Source organism: Gasterosteus aculeatus, chromosome 17 (assembly GCF_964276395.1).
Source record: "Gasterosteus aculeatus chromosome 17, fGasAcu3.hap1.1, whole genome shotgun sequence".
Taxonomy (NCBI): Eukaryota; Metazoa; Chordata; class Actinopteri; order Perciformes; family Gasterosteidae; genus Gasterosteus; species Gasterosteus aculeatus.
The window spans coordinates 6,712,514-6,736,732 of NC_135705.1; the positions used below are offsets into that span (position 1 = coordinate 6,712,514).

Sequence of the window (24,219 nt, forward strand, 5' to 3'; positions counted from 1 at the left end):
TACTGCTCCAGACCCACGCTAATTCAAAACAAAGCCCCAGCACGCATGCGGGTTAAGAGAGCACTTTGCTCAGTATGATTCGGTGTAATTGAAACCATTTTGTAGAATCCTTTCTACGGGACCAAAAAAAACAAATAAATACACATTTCACACAATCATTTGGCACTGGATTCAAATTTAATTAGGAGAATAGCCCGGCACATAATTATTTATCATCCGCTTTGCATTCAAATCCGACGATTTCATCATAATGGGCATCGATATAGAACATTTTCAAATGCACATCTTCTCGAGTTATCTATTTTCAGTTATTAGACTGGTGGTATTTTAGTTTTTCTGGGGAAAGTATCTAAAAATGTGAACATTGTACTTGCCTTATTGGGTTTTTAATGTTGTCTAATTATTATCTGGTGATGTGAGTGATAAAACAAATGTCTTCTTTGTTTGATAAACATCCCACTCACAAAGTACCACAACAGCTTCCAAGGTTTTCTAAGGAGACTTAACCGCATTGGTTTGTCCTACATGATTTTTGCCGTCAATAATCCCACCCAACATTCCAGACTTGATATTTGCTGTAGCAAACTGATCTAATGAATATATATTAAGCATGGTTTGACTCATTTTCTAATAGCCCCTGGTGAGTTTTGTGTGGGCTGTGTAATTTGTGGTTGTTCAGATGTGGTCTGATGATGCTGAGACACACTGGGGTTCCACTGGTGTTGGATTCTACACAAACAGCGACGAGATGCTGTTCATGCACATTTCTGTCTCTTGATGGATGTTGTTTTTGTTTCTGCCATTTAACAATGTTCATTGGTATTTCTGAACAGTTGCATATTGTTGTGGTTAACGTTAAGGATCCATCCAAGTGGACGGCCATGAGCTTCACGAGGAGGACCTGAGACTGATATACACCTTCAACCAGAGCTCCGACTCTGCAGCGCAGTACGAGGCGCACTCCGACGCACAGGTACGCTTGCACTTTGAACCCAGTCGTTTCTGCGTTAGGTAGCTTGTGTGTGCTAATTTCACATCATTCACGGTAAAAAGGATGGAAATAAGCTGCTTAGTTTTCTGTAAACGAACATAGCTTCCCTGTTTTGAAGTGAAAGTACTTTCCTCTTGTGGAGCGTTGTGATGCGAGTCGCCTCGCTTAGAAGATATCTGCCCAAGCAATGTCTCCCTTCCATCCAATGGAAGAGGCGGTCAGCTTGTGGTGCTTGCATTTGAAATACTCACCAGCGATGTCTTTTCCATAAATCACCCGTTAGATTCATCACCCGGCTACTCAAGACAATCCACATACCTTTTGGTGACGTGCTCCATTTTGGAACGTTTTTCTATTAACCGTAGTTCTTCTTTCCTCGGTTAGAAAGAGAATAATGAGCAACCAAAAGTTGAGACTGTTCTCTGAACCTTTACGCGTCTTTTCATCCAAATCAATAAAGCTATTGATTTATATCTTACTTATTTTTGTTGGTTCTAAATTTCTAATTATTTTCCTAAACTTGCTGCACCCAAATGAGTGCTTAACATATTTGTTTTGAACTTTTTGTTTATATCTTGTGTCCTGGTATTACATAAAGCGGTATACGTCATTCTTAAATTCTAGTCACTCGTTAACACACACATGACGGCAGAGAAATCCTGACACGCATAAAGTCTCTCCTCACTGTCACATTGTTATTAGATAGAGTTGCAAAGCGTAATGAAACCACATTTTTCCTGCTCTTGCACCGAGCCGCCATATACTGTAAATGCATTTATTCGTCCTCACCGTGAGTGTGATATATGAAATCATTTCACGGCTAAGTGGACGCCGGCATGTATGCATTTCCCACAGGCCCTCTCTAATCAGTGCTCCTTCAACCGTGTACACACCACACGGGTGCACCTCAATACCAGTTTACTGAGCTGGCTTTTTACTTCTGTTACTCTCGCTCGCTCGCACTGACTCTCCACCTCCCATCTGTCTGTTTATCTGTTCTTTCTCTCTCGTATTCTTTTTTTCTGTTTGCTTTTTTGGGACTTTTCTCAGTCTGTCATCTCGTTCCCTCTTTTTCTTCAGACGCTCAATATTGTCATTATTGCTGCGTAGGTGGTGTTTTTTTTTTTTTTTTTAAATGTATTTTTATTACTTTTACATTAGAAAGGTTTAAACTGTGTAAGGCAGATTTATTACATACACGTTGCTTCCTGCCTCATCAGCTGAAGAGTTTGCAGCGTGTGGTTGAAGGATTCTGGTCACGAAGTGGCATCAGTAAATTCTAAAATTCTAAAAAGACAATAATGTCACACTCTTCTACGATTCCGTCAAATGCACAATGCAGTAATTGTGGTGTGTACTTGATTATAGAGTACATCCTGTCAACAGTCCTTTTTTGTAGGAGCTTTGTGTTTTATTTTTATCATCAAAATATTTGACAACAAAAGAGTCGTTAGTATGACAACCTCTAACTGGCAAAATACGTACTTTAGTTGATTTGAAATAAAAAATGCACTTTAGAATTATTTTGTGGGGTGGGGATCCCTTTTTTTCTGGACCAAATTTTGAAACTAAATTCCCTGATAACTTTGTGCTCAAGTTCCTGGAACAGGTATCAATTGAAAATAATCTCATGTGTATTACTTTTTGGAACATCAGTTCTGTGATTTCTTTTGAGAATAGGTGGTTTAAAGCCTTCCTGTCCTCCTTTAGGTCCTTGTCCTGTTGGATGTCTCCCCGGACCAGTCCATGATGGATGAAGGCGTCGCCCGAGAGGTCATCAACCGCATTCAGAAACTACGCAAGAAGGTGGGACAATTATTTCAGGAGCGCTACTGGCTGTGCAAACTGGAGTGGCACATAACACGCTACTAGTGAATTCTGCAATCAAGTGTCTAATGAATAGAATACAACATTTTAGATACAATTTGCCAAAACGTGTAATCCGGGCCATGACCTGTTGAGCAAAACGTGCCACTGAGGCAGTTGGAGGAGTTGCACTGGCAGATAAAATACATTATAATAACGCGTGACAACTGAGTATGAGAGGCGTTTAGCAGCATGTCATGTTAGGGTATCAAGATTACCCAGAATGCTTTTGTGGTCTATTCAAAGGATGATGACAGCCTCTCATTTAAAATTAAAAACAAAAAGAGTCAAATTGATTGATTGATGACACTCTGCATGCTTTAGCATTGCTGTAGCATTAAAAATAACTTTTTTTTTCGCATCCGTTGTTGTCAGTGATCTTTAGTCTTGAGCATCCTTTTTGTGCGTGCGTGCGTGTGTGTGCGTGTGTGTGTGTGTGCGCGTGCTCCCCCGAATGGGAGCATTATTATTATTTAATGTGAAATGTGTGAAAGAATATTAGTAAGCATAAGGCAGTGCTGTTTAGAATCAAACCGCACTTATTTAAAGATGGATGGTTGTTTATTACTTATTACCCATACAAAATTATATGGCAATCTCTCATTTATCATTCATGTAAGCAGATAATCCATGATGTGCAATCGCACAGCGTAGGCTGATACTAACTGAATGGCGTCGCTTTAAATGTTGCTGCCAAAGCGCACTATGGGATGCCGTTTTTTATCTTTCCCTCTCATAAAAGATGGACCACTGCACCGTATGCTAAAGGAAATTAGAAATGAAGCGTTGAATCCCTTTTCCTTAGCGTTTGTACAATTTAACCAGTTCTTTTCATGGCTGCCACTTCATTCGTCGGGGTCAGTTAGAAACCTTCTAAAGTGGCAAGCCCTCCCGGCGACGGAGAACTGTCCCTCTTTTCCGACATTTTATAATTTTCCAACAGATTGAAATAATGAAAGTAATCTGGGAGCAGCCTTACAATGTAGACCAAGCAAAAAAACAAATGTGCAGTATGATTTTTGTTACACCCCCTTTCCTCTTTATGTCCCATGCAAATTGCTTCAGGGCAGTTTTGAAATCTTTCCACTGCCAGCGTCACAGTGAGAAGTTTCTCCATCATAAGGCAGGCTTAATGGAAGCTTAATTACAGTCTGGCCCCTTTCAGATTCTAATGTTGGAGCTTTTGAAGTGGTCTGGGGAATAAAGGCGGATTAGCCGTCAGCCTCTTGTTTTCACAAGCAGCAAACAGTTTTTTCCGTCCCCCTATAGCAGTGGTGTGCACTGGCTCCCGGCCACAGCTAAATTCCTCCAGTTATTTCAAACTGAGATCGGTTAAGAATTTTCCACCCCCGCAATGGGAATTGCTCTGTAGCAGTTCTGTGACGTGTTTGGTTGTAGTCTGTAGGTGGGCACGCATGTCCTAATCGTTGTTTGCGTGGGTATTCTTTGCGTTACGGTGTTGAGACACGGATGTTCAGCTTTTCTTTTTTTTTCTTCTTTTTTTTTTTTTTTTTTTGAGATCTCCAACAAAGTGGCGAGAGCTGCAGTTCTGTGACTTGACGTGCGTGCACTCGCACGTGGGACCTTTTGGGGTTGGGCTCAGCACCTTGACTTGGCAGGAAAAGCCTATAAACCTTCCTTCATTGATTGACTGCTTCTCTGTATCTAGCTAACCTAATTCCTCTGCCCTTGAGCTACATACTGCTGAGTGTGTGTGAGATGTGTGCTGTACAGTCGATATGTGTGTAGGGCTGTTCACACATGTGCAGGGGCTGTACACTGAAGATTAGAATGAGATCAATGTGTCAAGGTCAGAGGAAGCTGTCTGCACACAACGCCAAAATAGACGGGCTTTCATCCAGGCAAACCTCCCCTTGTTCCCCACTTCCTTTGTTTGGTTCTACACTGTTTTTACTTTTTAATTCCCACCTTCTCTTCTTTTGGCCGCCCTTCCGTTGTCTTTATCTCTCCCCCCAACCCTTACTTGTTTCTTACAGATTTCATTTTCTAGTAGAAGTGTAAGAGAGCTTTTGAAGAGAATGACAAAGGGATTCTTTGCCTCTTTGGCAAACATTTTTTTTTAAATCGGATTACAGGTTTTTCTATTATAACGTTATTGTTTGAGGAGTTATTCAAGGCAGTACTTTAGGCATATTTACTCAATAGTTCATGTTGTCTTTTTGTCCTCTTGCTTCAGTGTGACTTTTACTAAAACATCCTTTCTTGCCTTTTGAAAAATCCCGTACTTGGTATTTGTTTCAATACTAAGCTTTATTTATATGCCACTCATCCTTTGTTACAGGGTCATTTGGTGCCATCAGATGAGATAACTGTGTACTACCGCTGCCAGCCGGAGGGGCAGTACTTGGACTCAGTGATCCAGGCTCACACTGACTTCATCCTGGCCACCACCAAGGCTCCACTGTTGCCCTTCCCCATCCCCAAGCCCGCCAGCGTCATCATCGAGGAAAAGACTCAGGTATATAATGACTTCTTCTCATCTCCCCATTGTCTGAATCTATTTTTGGAATAAGTCATAATTATATTGATATTTTGCCTTTTTTGTGTTCCTTTCGCGCAGCTGAAGGGCTCAGACTTGGACTTAGCCATAGTAAAGGGATCTTCAGCCCCGCAGGCTCCTTTAAATGGACCGGCTTGCACCTTTGTGAATGTCAGGGCAAAGGTCAACAACAAAGAACAAGGTAGCACATTTTAAGGCCAGTATACAGAACATATTTATCAATAATATGTGTAACATTTGAACTGTCAATAGAAAGTCCTCCTGCTTATTTAATTTTGCATTTTACTCTGAACTCTGTCAATAATCCTGTAATCCTAGCTAACGCATTTCTTGTTCAGAGGGGGTGGTGCTGTTGGAGAACCCGAAAGGCGACAACAAACTTGACTTGGACAAGCTGAAGAAAGTTTGCAGCAGCATCTTTGGAACCAATTACACCCAACTCCGATTGTTCAATAGCTCTTCTGGTAAGAACTGGTTAGAAAGATACAAAAGCAGCAAATTACAGTTATAGCATCTGCCACACAATAAATATATATATATATATATATATATATATATATATATATATATATATATATATATATATATGTATGTATGTATGTATGTATGTATGTATGTATGTATGTATGTATGTGTGTGTGTGTGTGTGTGTGTGTGTGTGTGTGTGTGTGTGTGTGTGTGTGTGTGTGTGTGTGTGTGTGTGTGTGTGTGTGTGTGTGTGTGTGTGTGTGTGTGTGTGTGTGTGTGTGTGTGTGTGTGTGTGTGTGTGTGTGTGTGTGTGTGTGTGTGTGTGTGTGTGTGTGTGTGTGTGTATGTATGTATGTATGTATGTATGTATGTATGTATGTATGTATGTATGTATGTATGTATGTATGTATGTATGTATGTATATATATATATATATATATATGTATGTATGTATATATATATATATATATATATGTATGTATGTATGTATGTATGTATGTATGTATGTATGTATATATATATATATATATATATGTATGTATATATTGTGCATCGACTTCACTGAGAACACAGTTGTTATACAGGTGCTCCTGTACCCTGTGTGCATGGAGGTGAAGCAACATTGTATAAACTAGTAAACCACAGTTCCTAATGCTACCTTTTCAGTTAAATTTGTTTTGCATTATAAGGGGAGAAAGACAATCAAATAAAAACGATTCTAGTTTGTGATTATTTATGTTTTTGCCCACTGAGTGTTGTGTTCTTATATTTTCTATACAGAGTTGACCAGTAAAATGGACCTTCAGGCTTTGAGCGGTAAAACGTTGTCAGTGACGGCAGGCGCTTCCTCCCCTGGCCCACCCCCCACCTCAGATCCCCTCCTCTGTCCCTACGTTAACCTGCTGCTTTGCAACGCACAACCAGCTGGTGAGAAAAGCGTACACACACACAGTCACACAATCTCAACACATACTGTACACAGAGCCATGCATAACTGATAAGTTAGTCCCTCACTGTTATAAGGCTGCCATTCATCTTTTATCTTTAATCAAAATCCAACATATATTCCCCCCCATTAAACCACAATTGTTGTTTTAACACTTAGATTTTTAGGGTTGTTTAAAAAAATGGATGAATCAAGTTAATAAATGAGCTGTATAAGGGTGCTTTTTACGTATATTCACCATAGAGTCAAGACATACAAAATCTTGCTTTTCCTAAAATGTCAAACCATTCCTTTTAAGTACTACCCCAATGGGCACTTCACTTCACTTTACTGATGCAGTACTGTGTTCACTATACGAAAGAACGTGTACCATAATCACACTAATTACCTTTACAAACCAATCATTTTTTAAAAGAAGTGAATCCTCTCCTACTTCCCCTCAACACACTTCCCATCTCCCCCAGAATGCCTGACAGGAGAGGTGGCCACCCTGCTGCTGGAGAACCCAGTGGGTCAGAATGGGCTCCACTACTCCGCTCTGCTGTCTGAGGCTGCCAAGGTGTTCGGGCTCCGCAGCAGGAGGCTCCAACTCTACCTGGACCAGGACCTCACCCAGGGTAAGACGAAAAGATGGCGCGTGTCATTTTCACAGCGTCCACTGGTCGGACGGAGAGCGAGAGGACAATCCGATTGGTAGTTCTCAAATCCGATCAAGCAGATAAACTTAAGAGAGGCAGAGTTATAACAACCTAAACAGTAGTAATCGAAATACATAGATGTACTACTGAAAAGGAGTGTTCACATGCAAAACAGACTAGTGACTGGTCTATTGTGATTGTTCAGATGTTTTTAGCTGACTGAATGGAAATAAACTTTGTGACTGTTTGTGTTTTTCAGAGCTGCCGGCTGATTCATCGGTAAAATCCCTAGACACCAAAACCTTGTTTGTGCGAGTTCGTCCAACAACTGCCGAGGCCTAAATCCAGAGAAGCCATCTGTAGGAACATTTGTCTCAGACGTTACCTGAATGAGGTTTTTTACCAGATAAATTCCAACAATAGCCCCTTTTAAGTAAGTCATTTGTTTTGAGAATCCTGATGCAGAGCAGATTTGTCTGTCAAGTTCAATGTTTTACATTCGATAGTCACTATTTCCTATGTCCTCATACGACTTAAGGCACACAACCTGTCTTGATATTTTAATTTGTTTGAATGGAATTCAAGATGATGATGATGATGGTTCTAACCAATCATTATATTAAGACTGTTCTTTCCCTTGCAATGTCAAATTTTTCTGAAATTATAAGTGAGTTTCTAACAAAGAACAGTGTTTTGCTAGTCTTTATTATGCCGGATAGGTGAGAGTTACACATCCCTTTTACACTAGAAAGTAGTGTTTGTTACCCGTAGGGTGAAAATGATGCAAGAAGCTTCTGGTGAAGGAATATTTTATACGAGCTGTGTTCAGAATAATATTACTGCGGCTCATCATGGGGAAACCAGCTTGGCCGGTTGTGCTTACACATAATCTACAGTTTAACAGATGAATCTGCTCTTTGTTGCATTAGGAATCCTTCAACAATTGTAAAGGCATTTGTGAAATGAATGGACTTTTTGGGCTGCTTGTACCGCATTGGAAAAAAGGGCTGGAAAGCAACGAATGGATAATGTACTATTTTAAGTGACAAATAAAGTAAACCAAGGGTGTATCAACATTATTTTTATTTGTTCTCCTTTTGCTCACTAAACCTCTTTATGACAAGAAGCAGCACCCGAATATTTCCTACACCAATATTTAGTATTTGTTTATAGTTTTCTGATGACGCTGCCTCAAACAGGCAGCCTGTCTGTTACCCATCAAGGTTGCAATAAACCCAGCGTGAAATGTGAGGCTCCTGCGGCAAAAAATACGATCCTACCAAGCGACGGTACCATTTTTCCCTAAAGGATATTTTTTTGATATTTTTCTTTCCTGTTTTATTCGCGCCCTGGGACGAGGTCGTGCCAAACTGCCGTGTCTAGTTTCAGATTTAAGTTATGGAAAAGCTTTTCTTTTCTTGCAGGGAATCCTAGCGAGGGATCCACTGTGGACATTATTAAATTGAGTCACTTGTAAACTGTCAACAAACCCTTTGACTGTAAACAATAACACAGATGCATGGTAGTTTCTTTTTGGAGGCGTGTAAAACGTCATGTCACTAGAGTCCCAAGTTGCCATGAATTTAACGTTCTTCACGTCCTCCGTGTGCGTTTATTAGTTAATGGAGGTGGTTGGGAGGGAGACGTGTCTGTTGGCAGTTGAGGTAACTATCAATTAGGGGGCGGACACCCGATAAGTACCAGCTCATCTGTGGCCGTTGTATCAGTGCATTCACAGTGTTTTACCCAAAGCAGATGACACACAAAGTTGAAAGGAAAAAGTACTCAAGTCCGTGAGAGTCCTTACAATGAATAAAGCACTCTGGGTAAAAGTTATACTAGTTGTACTTAAATCATGGTAAGACAATATTTGCAGCACAATGTGAATTTGTAAACGTTTTAATGGTTAAGGGTTTATGTCTAAAGGAGCCACGAATGAAGTCTTTCGGGAGCTGATCCAGTGATTAAAATGACAAAGCACATTGTTTCAAATATTACAAAGTTCCTGCTCAATTATTTGCAAATTGTCCACAATGACCTCAAACATCCAGAAGTATGAAATATATCTGTTACACACAGTTTAAACAAGCAAGATGCTCCGTTATTTGTGGGATTTATGGGGAAGTTTTTACCCGAGTAGTCTTTTTATTGGAAACACGGGATTTAAAAAAATGTGAAGTTTATCCAACACTTTTAAGTGCCACATTAAAATGTGGGTAATATCATATATTTACTTTACAACTGTGAATTCCAGTATCTCTATAATCAGTGTCACTTCACTGTGATGATTTATTTATTTACCCCTCCCACCTCCCTCTTCTGGAAGCATGCTGCTTCACTGGTTAAATATTAAGCACACTGCTCTCGTCTCATCCTCCTCTCATCCGTCTCGCTCCCATCTGCTCCTGCTGCTCTGTTTGTGCCTCTGCACACTTCGGGCCCGGGCGAGAGAGAGAGAGAGAGCAGGTCACTGACCCATCTGCTCAAAGACTTGACAGAAATGAAGGAATGCAGCATGGGGGGGGGGGGGGGTGAACACCATCCCTGCCGTCTAACTACTAATGCAAAACAAATCTAATTACAGTTGGCTGCAGTGACTGTTGGCAAAGAACCCAAGACCTGCAGTATAAAGACAGGTGTGGTTTTTTTCAAGAATACACACGCCGATAAGAAGCGTTTCCAGCACAACCCGCCGCGGTGAAACACGTGTTGGCTGTGTAATGGAAAAACCCAAATCTCTGCCAGTAAATCAAATTCCAGCGCTCTGCATGATGCCTTCTGCAGAATGACAGCAGCAAGCACAAACTCAAACAAGCAATATAGGTGACAAGATGATGATGATGGGGGGGGACATGTTTGGTATTTTGGCTCCAGAAAGTGTGTGACCTCATTAACCTGATGTGTATCCATTTGTGGCATCTTGAATCTCTACAAAGGGAATTGTATATTTAAGTAGAAAGGAAAGACGCGGTGGAGGGAAAAAAACGCGCTCAGATTCCTCAATTATTGATGTATACTATCTTAAAAACAAACTCATTTTTATGAGCTCATTATTGACCTTTTATGTGCAATCTTTTGCATTTAAGATTTTCCCAGGATATCTGTATCAGCAGGGACCCACCTAATGCCACATGCCCTGATTTCATAATAAAAGTAGTTTACTTCTTAAAAGTTGCTCGATGTGATGAGGATGTGCCCTTCTCTCACTACACCGCTGCTAAGAGGCTTCTGGGAAAAAGAGGGGGACTCCATTTGATAACCTTGCGCAACAACTGTGCCCTTCACCTGCACGCGGCCGAGGCTGCGCGCCGCGTCGCGCCGCACCGCGCCGCGCCGCACCGCACCGCGCCGCACCGCGCCGCACCGCGCCGCACCGCGCCGCACCGCGCCGCACCGCGCACAGTGTCAGGACGCTGCATCCGGTCCAAACGGCCAAGGAGCCTCAACGCGCGGACCTCCCTCCCTATCTTCCTCCTGATGCGCCGACTCCTCCTCTTCCTCCTCTTCCTCCCAGGAGCAGCAGCAGGTAGGACGCACTCCATTCCCCCCTCTTTTATTTTGGTAGTTTGTCGGGGTCGTTAGCGGACCGCTGCCGGATCGCTGGGATTTGTCGCCCCGCGTTCACGTATAGCGGCCGGAGGTACGCGATGCAAAGCAGTCACGTTCTTATTTTCCCACCTGTGTTTAGTGTGGATGTTCGCTGTGCTACACAATCAACAGGGGGTGTCGTGTGTCTTTGTTTGAAGACCTAAAGCTTGTGTGACCGATTGATTTTTCCGTTTCTCGCCACTGAGCCCCGGTTTGTGCCTCCTTGGCTTCATCAATACGTTTGAATCACAGGACTCAATGTTTACAACGTCAACCACGTGATTTTACGGTATACTGAGGTATATTTCCAAGGTTTTATTCCAGTTCCAATTCTGTGGTGGACAATCGTGTCCTTTCCATCAAACAGTATTGTGATGTATAGTCGCCTCAAGACAGGAGACAACTTTACATACACGTGTTTGTTTGTATTAAGTTATACGTATTAACGATAAATTATTTATTTGATTCAAACAGTGTAGAGTATTGGCACTGCTGGGATTATTATTGTGTGTCAGGTTAATTGAGATTTCAGCACTCTGTGTCTGAGGTGAACCGATGCTAATCAATAATACGCCCCCCACGTTATTGACACCTGTAAAAGGAGCCTCAGTATAGCTCACAATGTTTTATATTAGAAACAGCTGTATGTTATGGATAGTTATGGATACACTGGGACTGTAGTTACTGCGCATTTTAGAAATGTCAAAAACACAGATTTCCCGGATGGTTCCTAAAACACTGAAGGAGACACGCGATCAACGGTTATTTTCGGGCGGTATTGGCTCATAAGAAAGTCTACAACCCAGAAAACACCTTCTCAAAGCTGAGGCAGAGCCCCGAGAAGGTAAAGAGAAAAGCTTTTTTATTGATTGTAGTGTAGTTTTGATGCCCGTTCCTTTTGGCTCAAATGTGAAGCTGTGGGTACGTTGCCATGTTCCCAAATTCCAGCAGGGAAACTAAGTCAAATCCTGTAAAACCCAGCTGGAGATTTGGCTAAAAGTAGGAAAACAAGTCCCAGTGTTTGTTTAAAAAAATAAAAAAAATAAAAAAACTCAATCTCCCTTTTTGGGAGATACGTTATTAACCAGAAACATGTGTTCCATCCACCGGGCAGTTTTGAAATGTTCAAAATACACATTTAGGTCTCTGATTTAGTTTGTTTATTGGAATCTTTACATTTCCACATTCTAAAAACATAACATTTAGAAATCCTTTTTAACCTTACAGTGTCTTGCAAAATATGGAACTCAGATCTTTGAAAGGCCGTTTTCATAGAAGTGACTTAAGACACCAAACTTCGCAGTTACAATCTTTATTTCTTTTTATTCATATCTTTCATAGGCTTATTTAATTATATTTTTTTTCAAAAGAATTGGTGAAAATATACTTTTTATGGCTTTAATCAAAGTTGTTTGAAACGCAAGCTGCCATCTTCATTAATGTTTTTCTCAAACAATCGCTCCATTAACTGTTGCTCTTCTGACTCAGTGATTCATTGTACATCCTTAATCGACGATGTATTTGCATGTTAGAAAGCGACGACATCTTATTGTGTGGCTATAATTTAGGGAAGGGTTGTTGAGCAATTGATGTAATTGTAAAATAGACATTTTTTCATTATGTGTACATAAGCATCCCTGAATTAAACTCTTGATCAGGTAATAAAATCATGAATTCTAATGAGCCATTTAGGAATTTTAATTACCGTACTGCTGCAGATTTAGTCTTCCCTCCTCCAGTCTGTCATTTGCAAACCGTGGCGCAGTGTTAGAATTGATTTAAGCGTGACCCATTCTCACTGCAACCATCAAAGCCACTGTCAAATCTCTGGACAGACGGATGATTCTGTGTTTCTATTTGTTCCTTCTGTGCTTTTCTTCCTTAGTTCTCTCAATCCTCCTCCTTTCTCCGTCTATGAATGCTGCTGTAAACGCTTTCCCCTTGCAGGATTAATAATGAATCTATCCATCTATTGCAGCTTGAATGGCTGGATGTTTTCTGTGGTGAAATCTAACTGTGATTAATGTGCCAATTTAATAACTTAATATCACATCTATTTTATATTTTCGATGTTCGGTATTCTATTCCTTGGGTTTACACACGTCAGAATCTGCTTTATATGTTATATGAAACGTGTTTTATAGCTCTGGGTGTATAAGCAGTCTTAAGTTGAATTGAATTTGTGTCAATAGTGTGCCAGGATTTTCTCTGCGGCAAAGTGTTCACGGAATGAATCCAATTATTCTTCTGGCAATGACAGATTTTTTTAAATAAACACACATAAACCAAGCAATTGGTATGTGTTTGTTTCAGCATTTTGATGTTGGCAGGACTGCCTCCAAAATATCTGGCTGTGTGACCTGTCATTTGACCTGACCTACATTTTAATTTGGGGATTGCATACATTTAATTAACAATTTTACATTTTTTATCACACAATTGCGCTTTGTGCGACTGTTTACCTTAGTTTAACAAATGTCTAATAAGTAGACTTTTGTTTTCCGTACTTGGTCAGCAGGCCTAACATCAGAGTTCTGGGAAAAGTGGAGTTTCAGCAGAAATAATCTGGACCGGTAACATTCGAGAGCTTAGAGTGGGCTGTTTGTATCGGGAGCATTCAGGTCAAACCTTTTGCTCAACAAAGCCCTGCGTAACACTACAGCGACTCGGAGGGTTTCACTTTCGGTGGATGCTGCACGTACACAACTAACTTAGTTAATTAAACTAACTAAGTAATAAAACGGATATCTGTCTTCACGTTACTTTGGAGTGCTCGTAGCATATGTCCTGCACATGCATTGCTTTTAGGGTTTTTTCATACTCTTAACACGCTACGCTTAAAATTCCTGCCACGTATGAGGCACAGCAGGTACCTCTTGAGTGGTCACTTAAGTTCCTTCCTGCTGACTTGCTGTTCCTGGTTTCACTCCCCCCCATATTTCACCCTTCATGTCCGCCTGGCATTAGAAAAGAGCAGGACGTCTTGTGTTGCATTGTGGGAGTACAAACCCTTGATGCTAATTACTCAGTAGCAGGTATATGCTGAACTCATTTTATTGCTAATATTTTGGAACACCTGAGTTTTTGCAGTAAACAACACATATTTATATTCAAGTGATAAACGTTAAGCAGCTGATGAAACGTGTGAAATTGTGTAAAAGTTATTGGACCACAGGCCTGGCAAAATTTCACAAATTAGAAAACTAGCAAGCGTTCACCAGATTTTAAATGACTATCTAACATCTGACATTTGCCATCAGCACGATCTCTGAAAAGATGCATTAGCTAGAAAGTCACTTCAGTCATGTCTTCATCGTGAAGGTAAACGTATCATATCATATAACATTTTTTTTCTTCATTTTACTCAGAGCATTTCATACATTAAATTCTGTCAGGTCGCAATGAGAATCACAACCTCATATTTGAATCTTTACGATGTGTGGAAATCAAGGTTCGGGGATTTACTGTCTGCTGTTTATAGGTGGAGGTCATTTGTCTCCATGTCACCTGTTTGTGACCAGTGTTCCCACTGGTTATTGGTAGCTGAACACAGGGGTGGTTTGTATCTCAAGTTCTTTTATGCGACAGTCTCTTGTTGGTAATAAAGACGGTTTTGGGTCAATGTTTTCCTTTAGGTCATGTTGTGGAAATATTATTGTTTAGTGGGATTGGAGGTGTGGTGAAGTTGTGACGTCACTCTTCTTCCTGGATGAGCTCCCTTAAAACACACGTTTAGTACCAGTTCGAATGTTTCACGCATTGCTGCTTTTAAAATAATGATGTTATGTAGCAGCGCAGTGAATACTGCTCCTATAACGCACACCTTCTCTGTGTTAAACAGACTTTAGAATGTGTTGCTGAGAAAAGCTCCCACGATATCAGTGATACGTTTCTGAGTTCTTTTTTAAGCTTTTTTCTTTTTCTCTGCTGGCAATGAATTGCTGCCTGCTTTGTCGCTACGCAGGTGCTGTCTAGAACTTATTTCACCGACCACACTATAATATATCCCAAATATTCTATTCACACAGTAATTATTGTTATTCAACACAAAAACTGTAAAGAAACAGACTGTTGTGCAAAGTAGAACAATGTGCTGTCATAATTCCATAAAGGTGCTTCAGTACTGGGTGACCGTTTCTCTGTTTTGGCTTTGCAAGCTTCTTCCCCACTGGAACTATTGAAAAATAATTGGCTGCAGGACTGCCGGTGGACAGACGCACGGTGGCGGGTGCCACTGGAAGCAGTTAACAGCCGTTCCTCCACTTGGAAGCAGACAGAATACTTTCTTCTCTGCCTCGTCTCCCGCGGCAACGCGTTACTGCACTTCTGCCTCCGACTCCCTGACGACCTGTCAGCTAATCAGCTAAACTCGTCTTCGCCGCTCCTTGTGACAGCAGGGATCTGGTCGTATGTCATAACATCTCAGTGTCCGTGACGGTTTCCCGCGGTCGCACGTGCACGCATCTTCTCACTGTACACACTCTACAGCCACCGGAAGAGCAATAACTCCCTGACGGCGTTTATTAAGTGAACTTCCTGCGGTCGGCCACCGCAGTGTCGAACACACAGACGATTTACTGCGCGGCCTTTGAAGCGGCTCGGCCCTGAAAAATAGTTCAATAAAACATTGTTTGCGTTCAGTGGTTCTGCGTTTAGACCCCTCCTGACATCCCATAAACTATTACCGCGATCTGTTTATGCATCAACAGTTACAGATGTTCCACGAGCTCGCCAGCCCAGCGGCCCTGTGAAATCCTCTGCACTTCTGTAACAAACAACGCGAGGCTGTGCGCCGAAGTGACACCGCTTCAAGGAAACCAAAGGACAATGTAACTTTGTCTCCGTTTGGAGAGTCAGGCCGTGACATGTGTTTGAGTACACGGTGGCAGGCCGGAGAAGTGTAGTCCAAGTATAGTTTTGTGTGCACACTTGTGTTTGTGAACGAGAGAGTTAGAAAAAAGTTTTTAGGGGTGCTGTCTATTTACAGCTCAGCCTGTGGGAGATGTCCAAGTCCAACCAAAAGGGCACGGGGGGGCATGGGAAGACCTCCACTTTGCCTCATGTGTCATCCCCTCCTGCTAGACCTTAAGCACTGTGTGTGTGTGTGTGTCTTTGTGTGTACATTGTTTGTTGTGTCAATTTTGCTAAAAGCAGTCTGCATAAGCGAAAGAATATGACACACCTCTCATGTACACACACACACGTTGAGGGGATTATTGTCTAATAACATTATCCTCGTACCCCCCCCCCCCCCCCCCCCCACACCCCTCTCCCTACAACTACTTGCTTAAAAAGTATTTTTTACAATTAATCCATTATTATTTTTTTAGATTTAGGGTGAGAGAAAAAAAACAAATAGGGAAAAACGTTTATTATACTTAATAATAGAAACACAAATATTCCTTAAAAACCCACTTGATAATCTTGATAATGATACTTTTTCCACACAAACTTCTCGCTCATTGGCTTTTTGCTTTTGAGTCTTTAACTGTCGCCAAGATTCTTGCATGTAGTTTGCTCAGTTGGCAAATGGGATTTCTGTCAAGCAACGCAGTTAAGATTATGTTTGCAAAAAAAAATTAACTTTCGCACAAATCTATATTTGGATCACAGAGCAGCCCTTTTAAAGCTTCTATTTAGGTTTTGGAATGAATTTCTGAATTTCAGTTAACACAGATTAGATAACATTAGATTTCCTTTGCTTGTCTCCGACAGCAAATGGAAAAAGTCAAACAGGGAAACAGTTTTGCGATGAAACAGTTTTTTCATCACAGTGAAAAAGTATTTGTTGAACGTCAATAAATATGGATTCACTCAAGATACTTAAAGTGTTGAATTTTGGAAGACATTTTGAGTTTTGCATGGAGGACGGAGACAGCACACACACGATGGCGCTTAATAACAAGCTTTAGAAAAGAGAAACAGAGACAGGACACAGGCCATGCGGTCACTTCATGTCAACACACAAACAGCCGACAAATTGCTTTTTGGGAAAATCAAATTCTCCAGACTGTTTTCTTATTTTGTTCTTTAGGCTGAGACTCACCAGACTTTATCAACGTGGGATCATGCATTCTCTTCACCGGAAGGAGACACCACTTCTTCACCAGTGACTGTATATTAATGTCACATGCACATAGAAAAAAAAAACAATATCAAACTTTAGGGCTTCTTGACAGACAACCTTTGAACTCCGTTATCTTTCCAGGGACATTCTTGGAGGTCATAGAAACTAACCCATCATATCCCCTGATGATCTCTGGCCATTACCTGGATTAACCAGAAGTCATGGCCGAAACCTCCGTGGAAGAGGAGGTTGTTTGAATGGCTCTAGCTGCAGGACTGAGATCCCTCTGAGCTTTGGATGACACCCAACATGAGAGCATTGCAGACCGAATCGATCTTCGGTGTATGAAATGTAATTTGGGAAATCTAGTGGAGCTGTCCAGGCCCCTCTGAAGTTTCTATCCTTTCTGGTTCCGTCTGATCTTTTCCACTACAGATCCGCCGTACAGCTTCAAGAGGAAAATGGTCGAAAAGTTGCCCCAAATTAACAACCGGGGCCACGTCCTGTTTCTTCCTTCCGCTGCTTTGTGGCTGCTTTGTGTGCTCCCGGGGGAGAGAAACGTAGTTCCTGCTGACAAATAACCACCAACGCGAAGGCCAGTCGGTGGTGTAGGATACAAATGGATCCTATAATCTGTACCAAATTGATGGCCGGGGGAATACTCCTTCTCCCGGGGCCTTTAAATGCCGGAGGTTTCCCATGAGGACCTGCTTGAGGCTCTTTGAGTGGCGAAGCATTCTCAGCTGCCCCTGCATGGTTTACCTGCCGGTTGAGAGATAAGCCCCGCCCACTACCATCCGGCCAGAAAGAAAGGAACCTCAGACATGATTAAAACCAATCATTCCGCTCTTAACTTATCAGTGAGATGTTTGCTTTCATTGTGTCTCGTTATCTTAAAAGCAAAAAAGGACATGTATTGTAAATCACGCATGTATAATGACCTGCTGAACTAGAGCAATCCCTGAGATATATATATATATATCTCAGTATTTTCCAAGGTTGACTTAAGGCTCTGGCTAAAGTGTCGGTTTCTGCTCTCGTTCCAAGAGCTCATTGAAGCAGGTTCTTTTACATACACGACACCAGCTCTTTCCCTCCCTGCCTCCTTTTCTCTTCCTCCCTCTCCCTCCCTCCCTCCCTCCCTCCCTCCCTCCCTCCCTCCCTTCCTCCTCCTCCTCCTCCTCCCTCCCTGCAGTTATTTGTCCTAGGAACAGAGCCCTATTACTGTGAAGCTTCTTGTTCTTGCACTTACTCGTGCTGTACAGTTTTCCTGCCGTTTAGAATGAGTCGGCTTATTGCAAACACACTGTCTGTGCCACGTAGAAACGACCGGCTCGGCCTGCTGTCTGCTCCTGCTACACGCTCTCTGGGTTATATTTAGTCTTGGACAGGCCATCCTGCAACCACAGCTATCATCAGCACCAAAAGGGATATCCGGGGAAACTGTACCGAGCACCGTCCTGACATCTTCCCGCTCTGCCTCTTTCACTGTAAGTAAATCCCTTATTGGACAATGGCATTCCTGTTGAATTACATTCTGGTTTTGCCGCTATTGAGAAGGAACATCGGGATCAGTTGGAAGCAGTTACACTACACTTGACATGAAGTAGAGTCAATCCGTTCTTGTTGATGTGTCGATTGATGTTTCCTGTAACTGGAAACGGCCTCAATGTGTCACTGGAATGGCCTCAGAGTTGGTTCAGTAGAAACAAGAGGCTTAATAGTTTATTTGCTTTTATTGTTCTTATTAACTTGTTCCTAAGTGACTTTGTTTAATTTGGAGAAATAGTAGGAATATATTTGGACTGTTTGGACTGTTATATTTGGTCTGTGTATGTAGAAAAAGTCCAAGCTGGAATTTCCAGTTTCAAAGCCTCGTTCTTCTTAAATCGGAGTCTTCTTTGAAAAATGTGTGCCCTGTGTTTGCATAAGGAAATGATACTTTTATGTACAGAAGGTAGTTGTTTTACAAGGGGGGGGGGGGGGGAGGTGGGGCTGGATTGTGCTTGCATTTGACAAAAGACGCTGTAAAGCGAGACATGGAAAATGTAACAGTGAATTTCTCATCGCTGAAAATGAAAGTCAGAAAAAAGAAGAGGCAGGATGGTGGGAACATCACGAGAAACAAGACCGCTGCCAAATCCCGTGACAACGTGACATGACTGTAAAGTCTCCCGAGAGCCTCGGTGACCACACACTCGTACTAAGTCACACATGTGCATTTTTTTTTTTACCAATTTCAAGTTACCTAAAGAAATGTCCCATCAGTATGTAAGCTGGTAAATGTAACAGTAATACAAAAGTATCCTATCTTAGCAGTGGCAATATGTAGCTTTGTTCCTTTCCTGCTCCTGCCCAAAGCTCACCTGCTGTGCTCCACTGTGGCCTTTAAGAAGACCCCATGTGGCTATATGTTCTGTTTAAAGGCTTTATAATCCTAAGGCATACTGCAGTTGATGCTGTAATCCAGCGGTATACTGCAGGACTGATCCTGAACGGGAAAAGGAGTTAATCAAAATGAATTGCATCTGTTGCACATGTGTTTTTTCTGCCTGTATTTAGCATTGACACGATCAGTTATCAAGTTTTTTTGCAGGATGCCATCGTACATGCTTGGAATTCCCTTCCAGTAGTTGTTTTGGTATTCTCATCCTTTCTTCTCGAGTGCCGTGAATTGTCATTGGTTAAGGACAGTACAAAGATGGAGGATGCTCAAAAAGTGCAGCACCGAAGTCACCCGAGCGATGGGGTGGGAGGGCAGGGAGATGATGTGTGCGGCTGACGGGCAAGACAGCAGTGCTACCTTCTGGGGGGGCGACTGCTAGTTTTCATTGCACCAATTGCTTACAGTGGCAAGTGTGTCTTTGTTTGTGATTGTGTGAAGTTTTACCCCAAGTGATTCTTAATCGCGGGAAAAAAGCTGCTTGATTTCCGTTTCTCTATTGTCACTTACCGTGGCTCCCAACGTTCTCCTCAGCTTAAGCCTTTCCTTCTTTATTGCTCTTCTCTCTTTGTGTTGGGGATTGAGTCCTCTTAGTTGATGTTGATGTTTTGTATTTAGCTCTGACTCATTTTCCAGTTCAAAAGGGAGTCTGCTGAATATAATTATCTACATTTCACCCATTCAACAAATTGGACCGTTGCCTGATTGAATAAAATCTACCATCTAGATATTTTCCAGAGTTTTCAACCTGATCTCACTGTATTAATATTATTATTTTTCAAATTCATAAAAGCTGTGAAAAGTGAAGCTGGAGGATTTGCAGTAAGTCACCTACATTTCATGTGATATGATGAAAATCTAGACGAATCCACAGTACATGTCAAGTTGCAAATGCTAATCAGCTTGAATGTATGTATGTCAGAACCAGTACAAACCTATTGGTATTTGTAAGTGTGTGTGTACTTTTTATGTTACCAATAAACACACCAAGGCACAGTCACTTCTTGCTCGCTGAATCACCCGGCAGCCTACAGGAAATAACGGAAAAACTCAGCTTGCCGTTGTCTTACACAAGTTTGAAGGAGTGAATGGAAAAATCCTTTTTGGCCAGTGGAAATAACCCCTGGGAGGAAATAACTTGACCATGCTAATGCCGGGCCCAGAGACGAGTGTACCACGACCATTAAAGTGCCAAGAGAGGGAGATACAATCAATGAACCCACGCACTCGTTGCACCGTAGAACAGTGCAGGACGGAGCGGAGTGAGGAGCTCCCTGCATGCCCGTGCTTACTGAGAGATCCTGCTTCACACAAATACAGCGGCACAGATATTCCTCTCTGCTGTTTTTCGTTTCTGAATGTGCTGAGGGATTGTGTCCATTCTATGCGGCATATCTCTGTGCCGCCTTAACAGCAAGCTTTTCCTAAAATAGCCTGGCTGCCCAGTCCGCCTATGGGGTTACTCAGTTCACCAAAGGTCTTACTTAATTAGCTTTTTGTAATGATTGCAGCTAGGAGGAAGAAAAAGGGGGATATGCAGAAAAAAGATGGATCAACTTCCCGGAGGTTAAACGCATTTGGTGTTAAATGAAAAGTTTAAACAGTTAAATTATTCAAATGATTCGCCTGGGTTTGTTCCCCCTGTGTACACAGGATGAGGCCTTACGTGACCGAGGTTCAAAACCGACTCGCGGCCTTTTGCTGCATGTTGTCCTCTCGGCCTTCTCCCCCTCCCCTGAATTCCAATAGAACTATTGAATTAAGGCAAACAAATAACTTAAAAGCTAGCAGCTGGTTTAAATATATTTTCTTGGACATTTCAAGCCACCAGTTTCCGGCCCTGCTTTTGAGAAAGTTTTGTATGCTTGTGTGTTTTTGTCCACTGCATTCTTAAATATTACAGAACAATTTGAGTGGTTGATTGCTGACAAAATAGACTCCCTGTTCTCAAACAAACTATTGTGATTTTAACACAACAAAATTCACTCATCCTACAATATTCACAATATTCACTCATCATAACCTTTTTAACACTTGGTAACTGATTTTCCACTCTGTAGTTTTTAAAGTTTTACCACAGAGGCAAGCAGTCAAGAAGACGTCCTGACGTGGTGGCAGCCAAGTTGTTCAGTCACTTTGGAGCCATATTCCCAAATGCTCCACGCCATTAATTGGGACCTAACATAATTTGAATATTGAGAGAGTATGAATTGGGCCATGCCTCTGAGGAAAGTTCTGCTTCACAAAAATAAATTCTAAGGTGTCATTATAATAAGTCTACAACTTGAAGTTAATTGCTTTCCATGTTTCGTGACACATTGGCTCTATTAATTTTTATTCCATCATAATGCAATTCTATCTAAATATTATTAGGTTTTGTTGACATCGCAACACCAACTCCTGTCCTGTAAAGTAGCACACAATTATTTATTTACGATGCTATTACCTCCCAAGTAAGTTTCCTATCAGATTCCTATTAGCAGCTTATGTATGCTGAACCCTCCACCCTGCTGTCCAACACGAGGACATTAGTTTCCGCCTGTGAAATGTTACCAGCACATCTTAGCTTGAGAGCACAATGCTTTAAAGGGGAATGAAAAATAATCAATTTAAAGAGCATTAATGTAGCAGCCAACAACAATTGACCTTCTAAATATACAGTCGATTAATGTCTACCTGAGCACAGGCTGTAGTTGCTCTCCCTTTGTGTGTGTGTGTCTTGTTATCCGAGCTTTTCCAGGATTGGATGACATAGCGAGGCCGACCGCCGCTTGCTTTGAGTGCACTTTGGTCAGCGTGCTCTGCAGACCTGCCCAGCGCCGCTCTCGTCCGGTGGTCACAGCTGGTGAAGCCGTCTCCGTGGAAAGCGTGACTCTCAGTTAGACACTGTCAGCGCCGTCAGCTCGCTCGGATTGTTAACACTGTGAACCACGAGCCGTCGGTTCAGGCGCCGCTGTGTTCAAATGCGACCGCCCCATTCTGCTGAGATCATACTGGACGCCTGCCCAGCTTCTTTATGCACCATTGTAAAAACCGATAAAGGGGCCCGAGGATCACACCTTTTGGGAGGGGGGGGGGCTTTGCGGACGGACGGACTGACCGAGGTGAGGATGCAGATCTACGGACACCGATAGTCAGGGAAACACTGGGCTTTAACCTCCTCCTCGTCTTTGATGCTATGAAGTATCATCTATCGCATTGGCCTGCGTTTATCTGAGGGCGGCTTGCACGGGCTTGGCGGGGTGTTCCAGACGCGCTCCTCCCCACCAACGCCCTGCCGCTCGTCCCGAGGAACCCGAGGCGTTCCGAGGCCAAGCGGACAGGAAGCGGCTTTAGAAGCTGGGGAAACGAATCTCTGTCTCTCTGACCGTCGGGCACCAGTTCCCCCCCAAGGTCGTGTTCTTTCCCCTTTGCTAATCTCGCTGCACACAAACCGTGGACCTCCAGTCACCAGTCTGTTAAGCTTCAGAGGTTTGCGGAGGACTCCACCCTCATTGGACTCGTCTCTGCTGGAGGTGACTCTGGTTCTCTCAGGCTGAGCCGAGCCGCCCTGCGAAGGAAGCTCAATGCGTCCGCTTGTGTCCACGATCTCCTTCTATTGTTCACTACGCGAAGCTCCTGAGAAAATGTGAGGGGCGGAACGTAGATAAACTGGTAAAAAAAACAAAAAACAAACAACAAACAAGAGTTTTTCTCATCATGTCTCAGCTGCGGTCCAACCCTCCATTTTATCCTCACTTGGAAAAAGACCTCAAGAGACTCAACCATCGTTTCACCAATAGACTCTTTGTAGCATTTCTTTAGTCGTGTATCACTATTAACTGAAATTCTTTAGTTTTTGGAATTTTCTCTTTACTCTTTCAGTTCTGGAAGATTAGCAAAAGTCGTTTTCCCTTAGTTTTTAGTCATTTCATACACTAATCTTTTTATTTATTTATGCAAAAACAACATTAAAGGATGTCCTCTGAAGACATGTTTCTGCCCTCTTAACCCTCTAGCTACGGGTGTTCAGAGTTTAATGTAAAACATCCTTTTTTACAAAGACTTCGAGTCTTATGTCATACTCAGACAAAGCGCTTTGAATGGAAAGCCTTTCATCCTTTGGGCCGGACTTGCATGCTTTGTACTGTATGTTAAATGTGCCGTATATCTTCTGCACTGTACTTATACTGCTAAAGATAAATATAGCCTCAATGTAAAAGTCATACTTGTGTTATGGGGGAGCTGCTCACTGAGGTGTGAGGTGATGTAATAATTTCATTAAAGATATATGACGCAACATTCATGGCATCAAAATAGTTTTCATTTTCAATACTTTCAACGTTCTTGGGTTGTTGCGAGGAACTTTTGAATCCAAGGCCTTTAGCAATTGCACTTTCAGGGGGAAAAGCTTTAAAAGATCTAAGATTTAAAATCATTACGACCTTTAAAACACAGAATCCATCTGAACTGAAATAGACGAGACAGTGTACCTCTGATATTTGTTGTGACTTTACTGGTTTTGGTCTCTGCGTGTGAGATTAGTTAAGGATTAAGAAGAATGTTTTTTTCTTTTTTCTGTGTTTTTAAGTATTTTGAGAGAAACCACAAGCGAGACAATTTGCTCCTCTGCAGATTTAGCTGTAATTCAACTGAAACGTGAAAGATGTCTTTATTGTAGTTGCCTCTGTCTACATTTTTTGAACAATTGA

General features: G+C 42.0%; 2 protein-coding genes across 3 annotated transcripts in view; both read left to right on the top strand.

The window, feature by feature from the left end:
* Positions 1-8,509, top strand: part of iars1 (isoleucyl-tRNA synthetase 1) — a 38,566-nt gene extending 30,057 nt beyond the window's left edge. The window contains exons 27-34 of the mRNA XM_040203562.2: positions 861-973; positions 2,702-2,797; positions 5,160-5,336; positions 5,439-5,559; positions 5,717-5,842; positions 6,627-6,773; positions 7,257-7,409; positions 7,690-8,509. Of these exons, the coding sequence (XP_040059496.2) occupies positions 861-973; positions 2,702-2,797; positions 5,160-5,336; positions 5,439-5,559; positions 5,717-5,842; positions 6,627-6,773; positions 7,257-7,409; positions 7,690-7,772 (1,016 nt within the window). The 3' untranslated portion in view covers positions 7,773-8,509. The remainder of the gene's footprint in view (positions 1-860; positions 974-2,701; positions 2,798-5,159; positions 5,337-5,438; positions 5,560-5,716; positions 5,843-6,626; positions 6,774-7,256; positions 7,410-7,689) is intronic.
* Positions 8,510-10,815: 2,306 nt separating this feature from the next.
* The window catches only part of atp2b2 (ATPase plasma membrane Ca2+ transporting 2), an 86,046-nt gene continuing 72,642 nt past the window's right edge, over positions 10,816-24,219 (top strand). Inside the window, exon 1 of one of the 2 annotated variants that reach the window (XM_078091827.1) lies at positions 10,816-10,956. The gene's annotated coding sequence lies outside the window, so the exon portion shown is untranslated. The remainder of the gene's footprint in view (positions 10,957-24,219) is intronic. The other variant, XM_078091830.1, reaches the window with a different exon arrangement.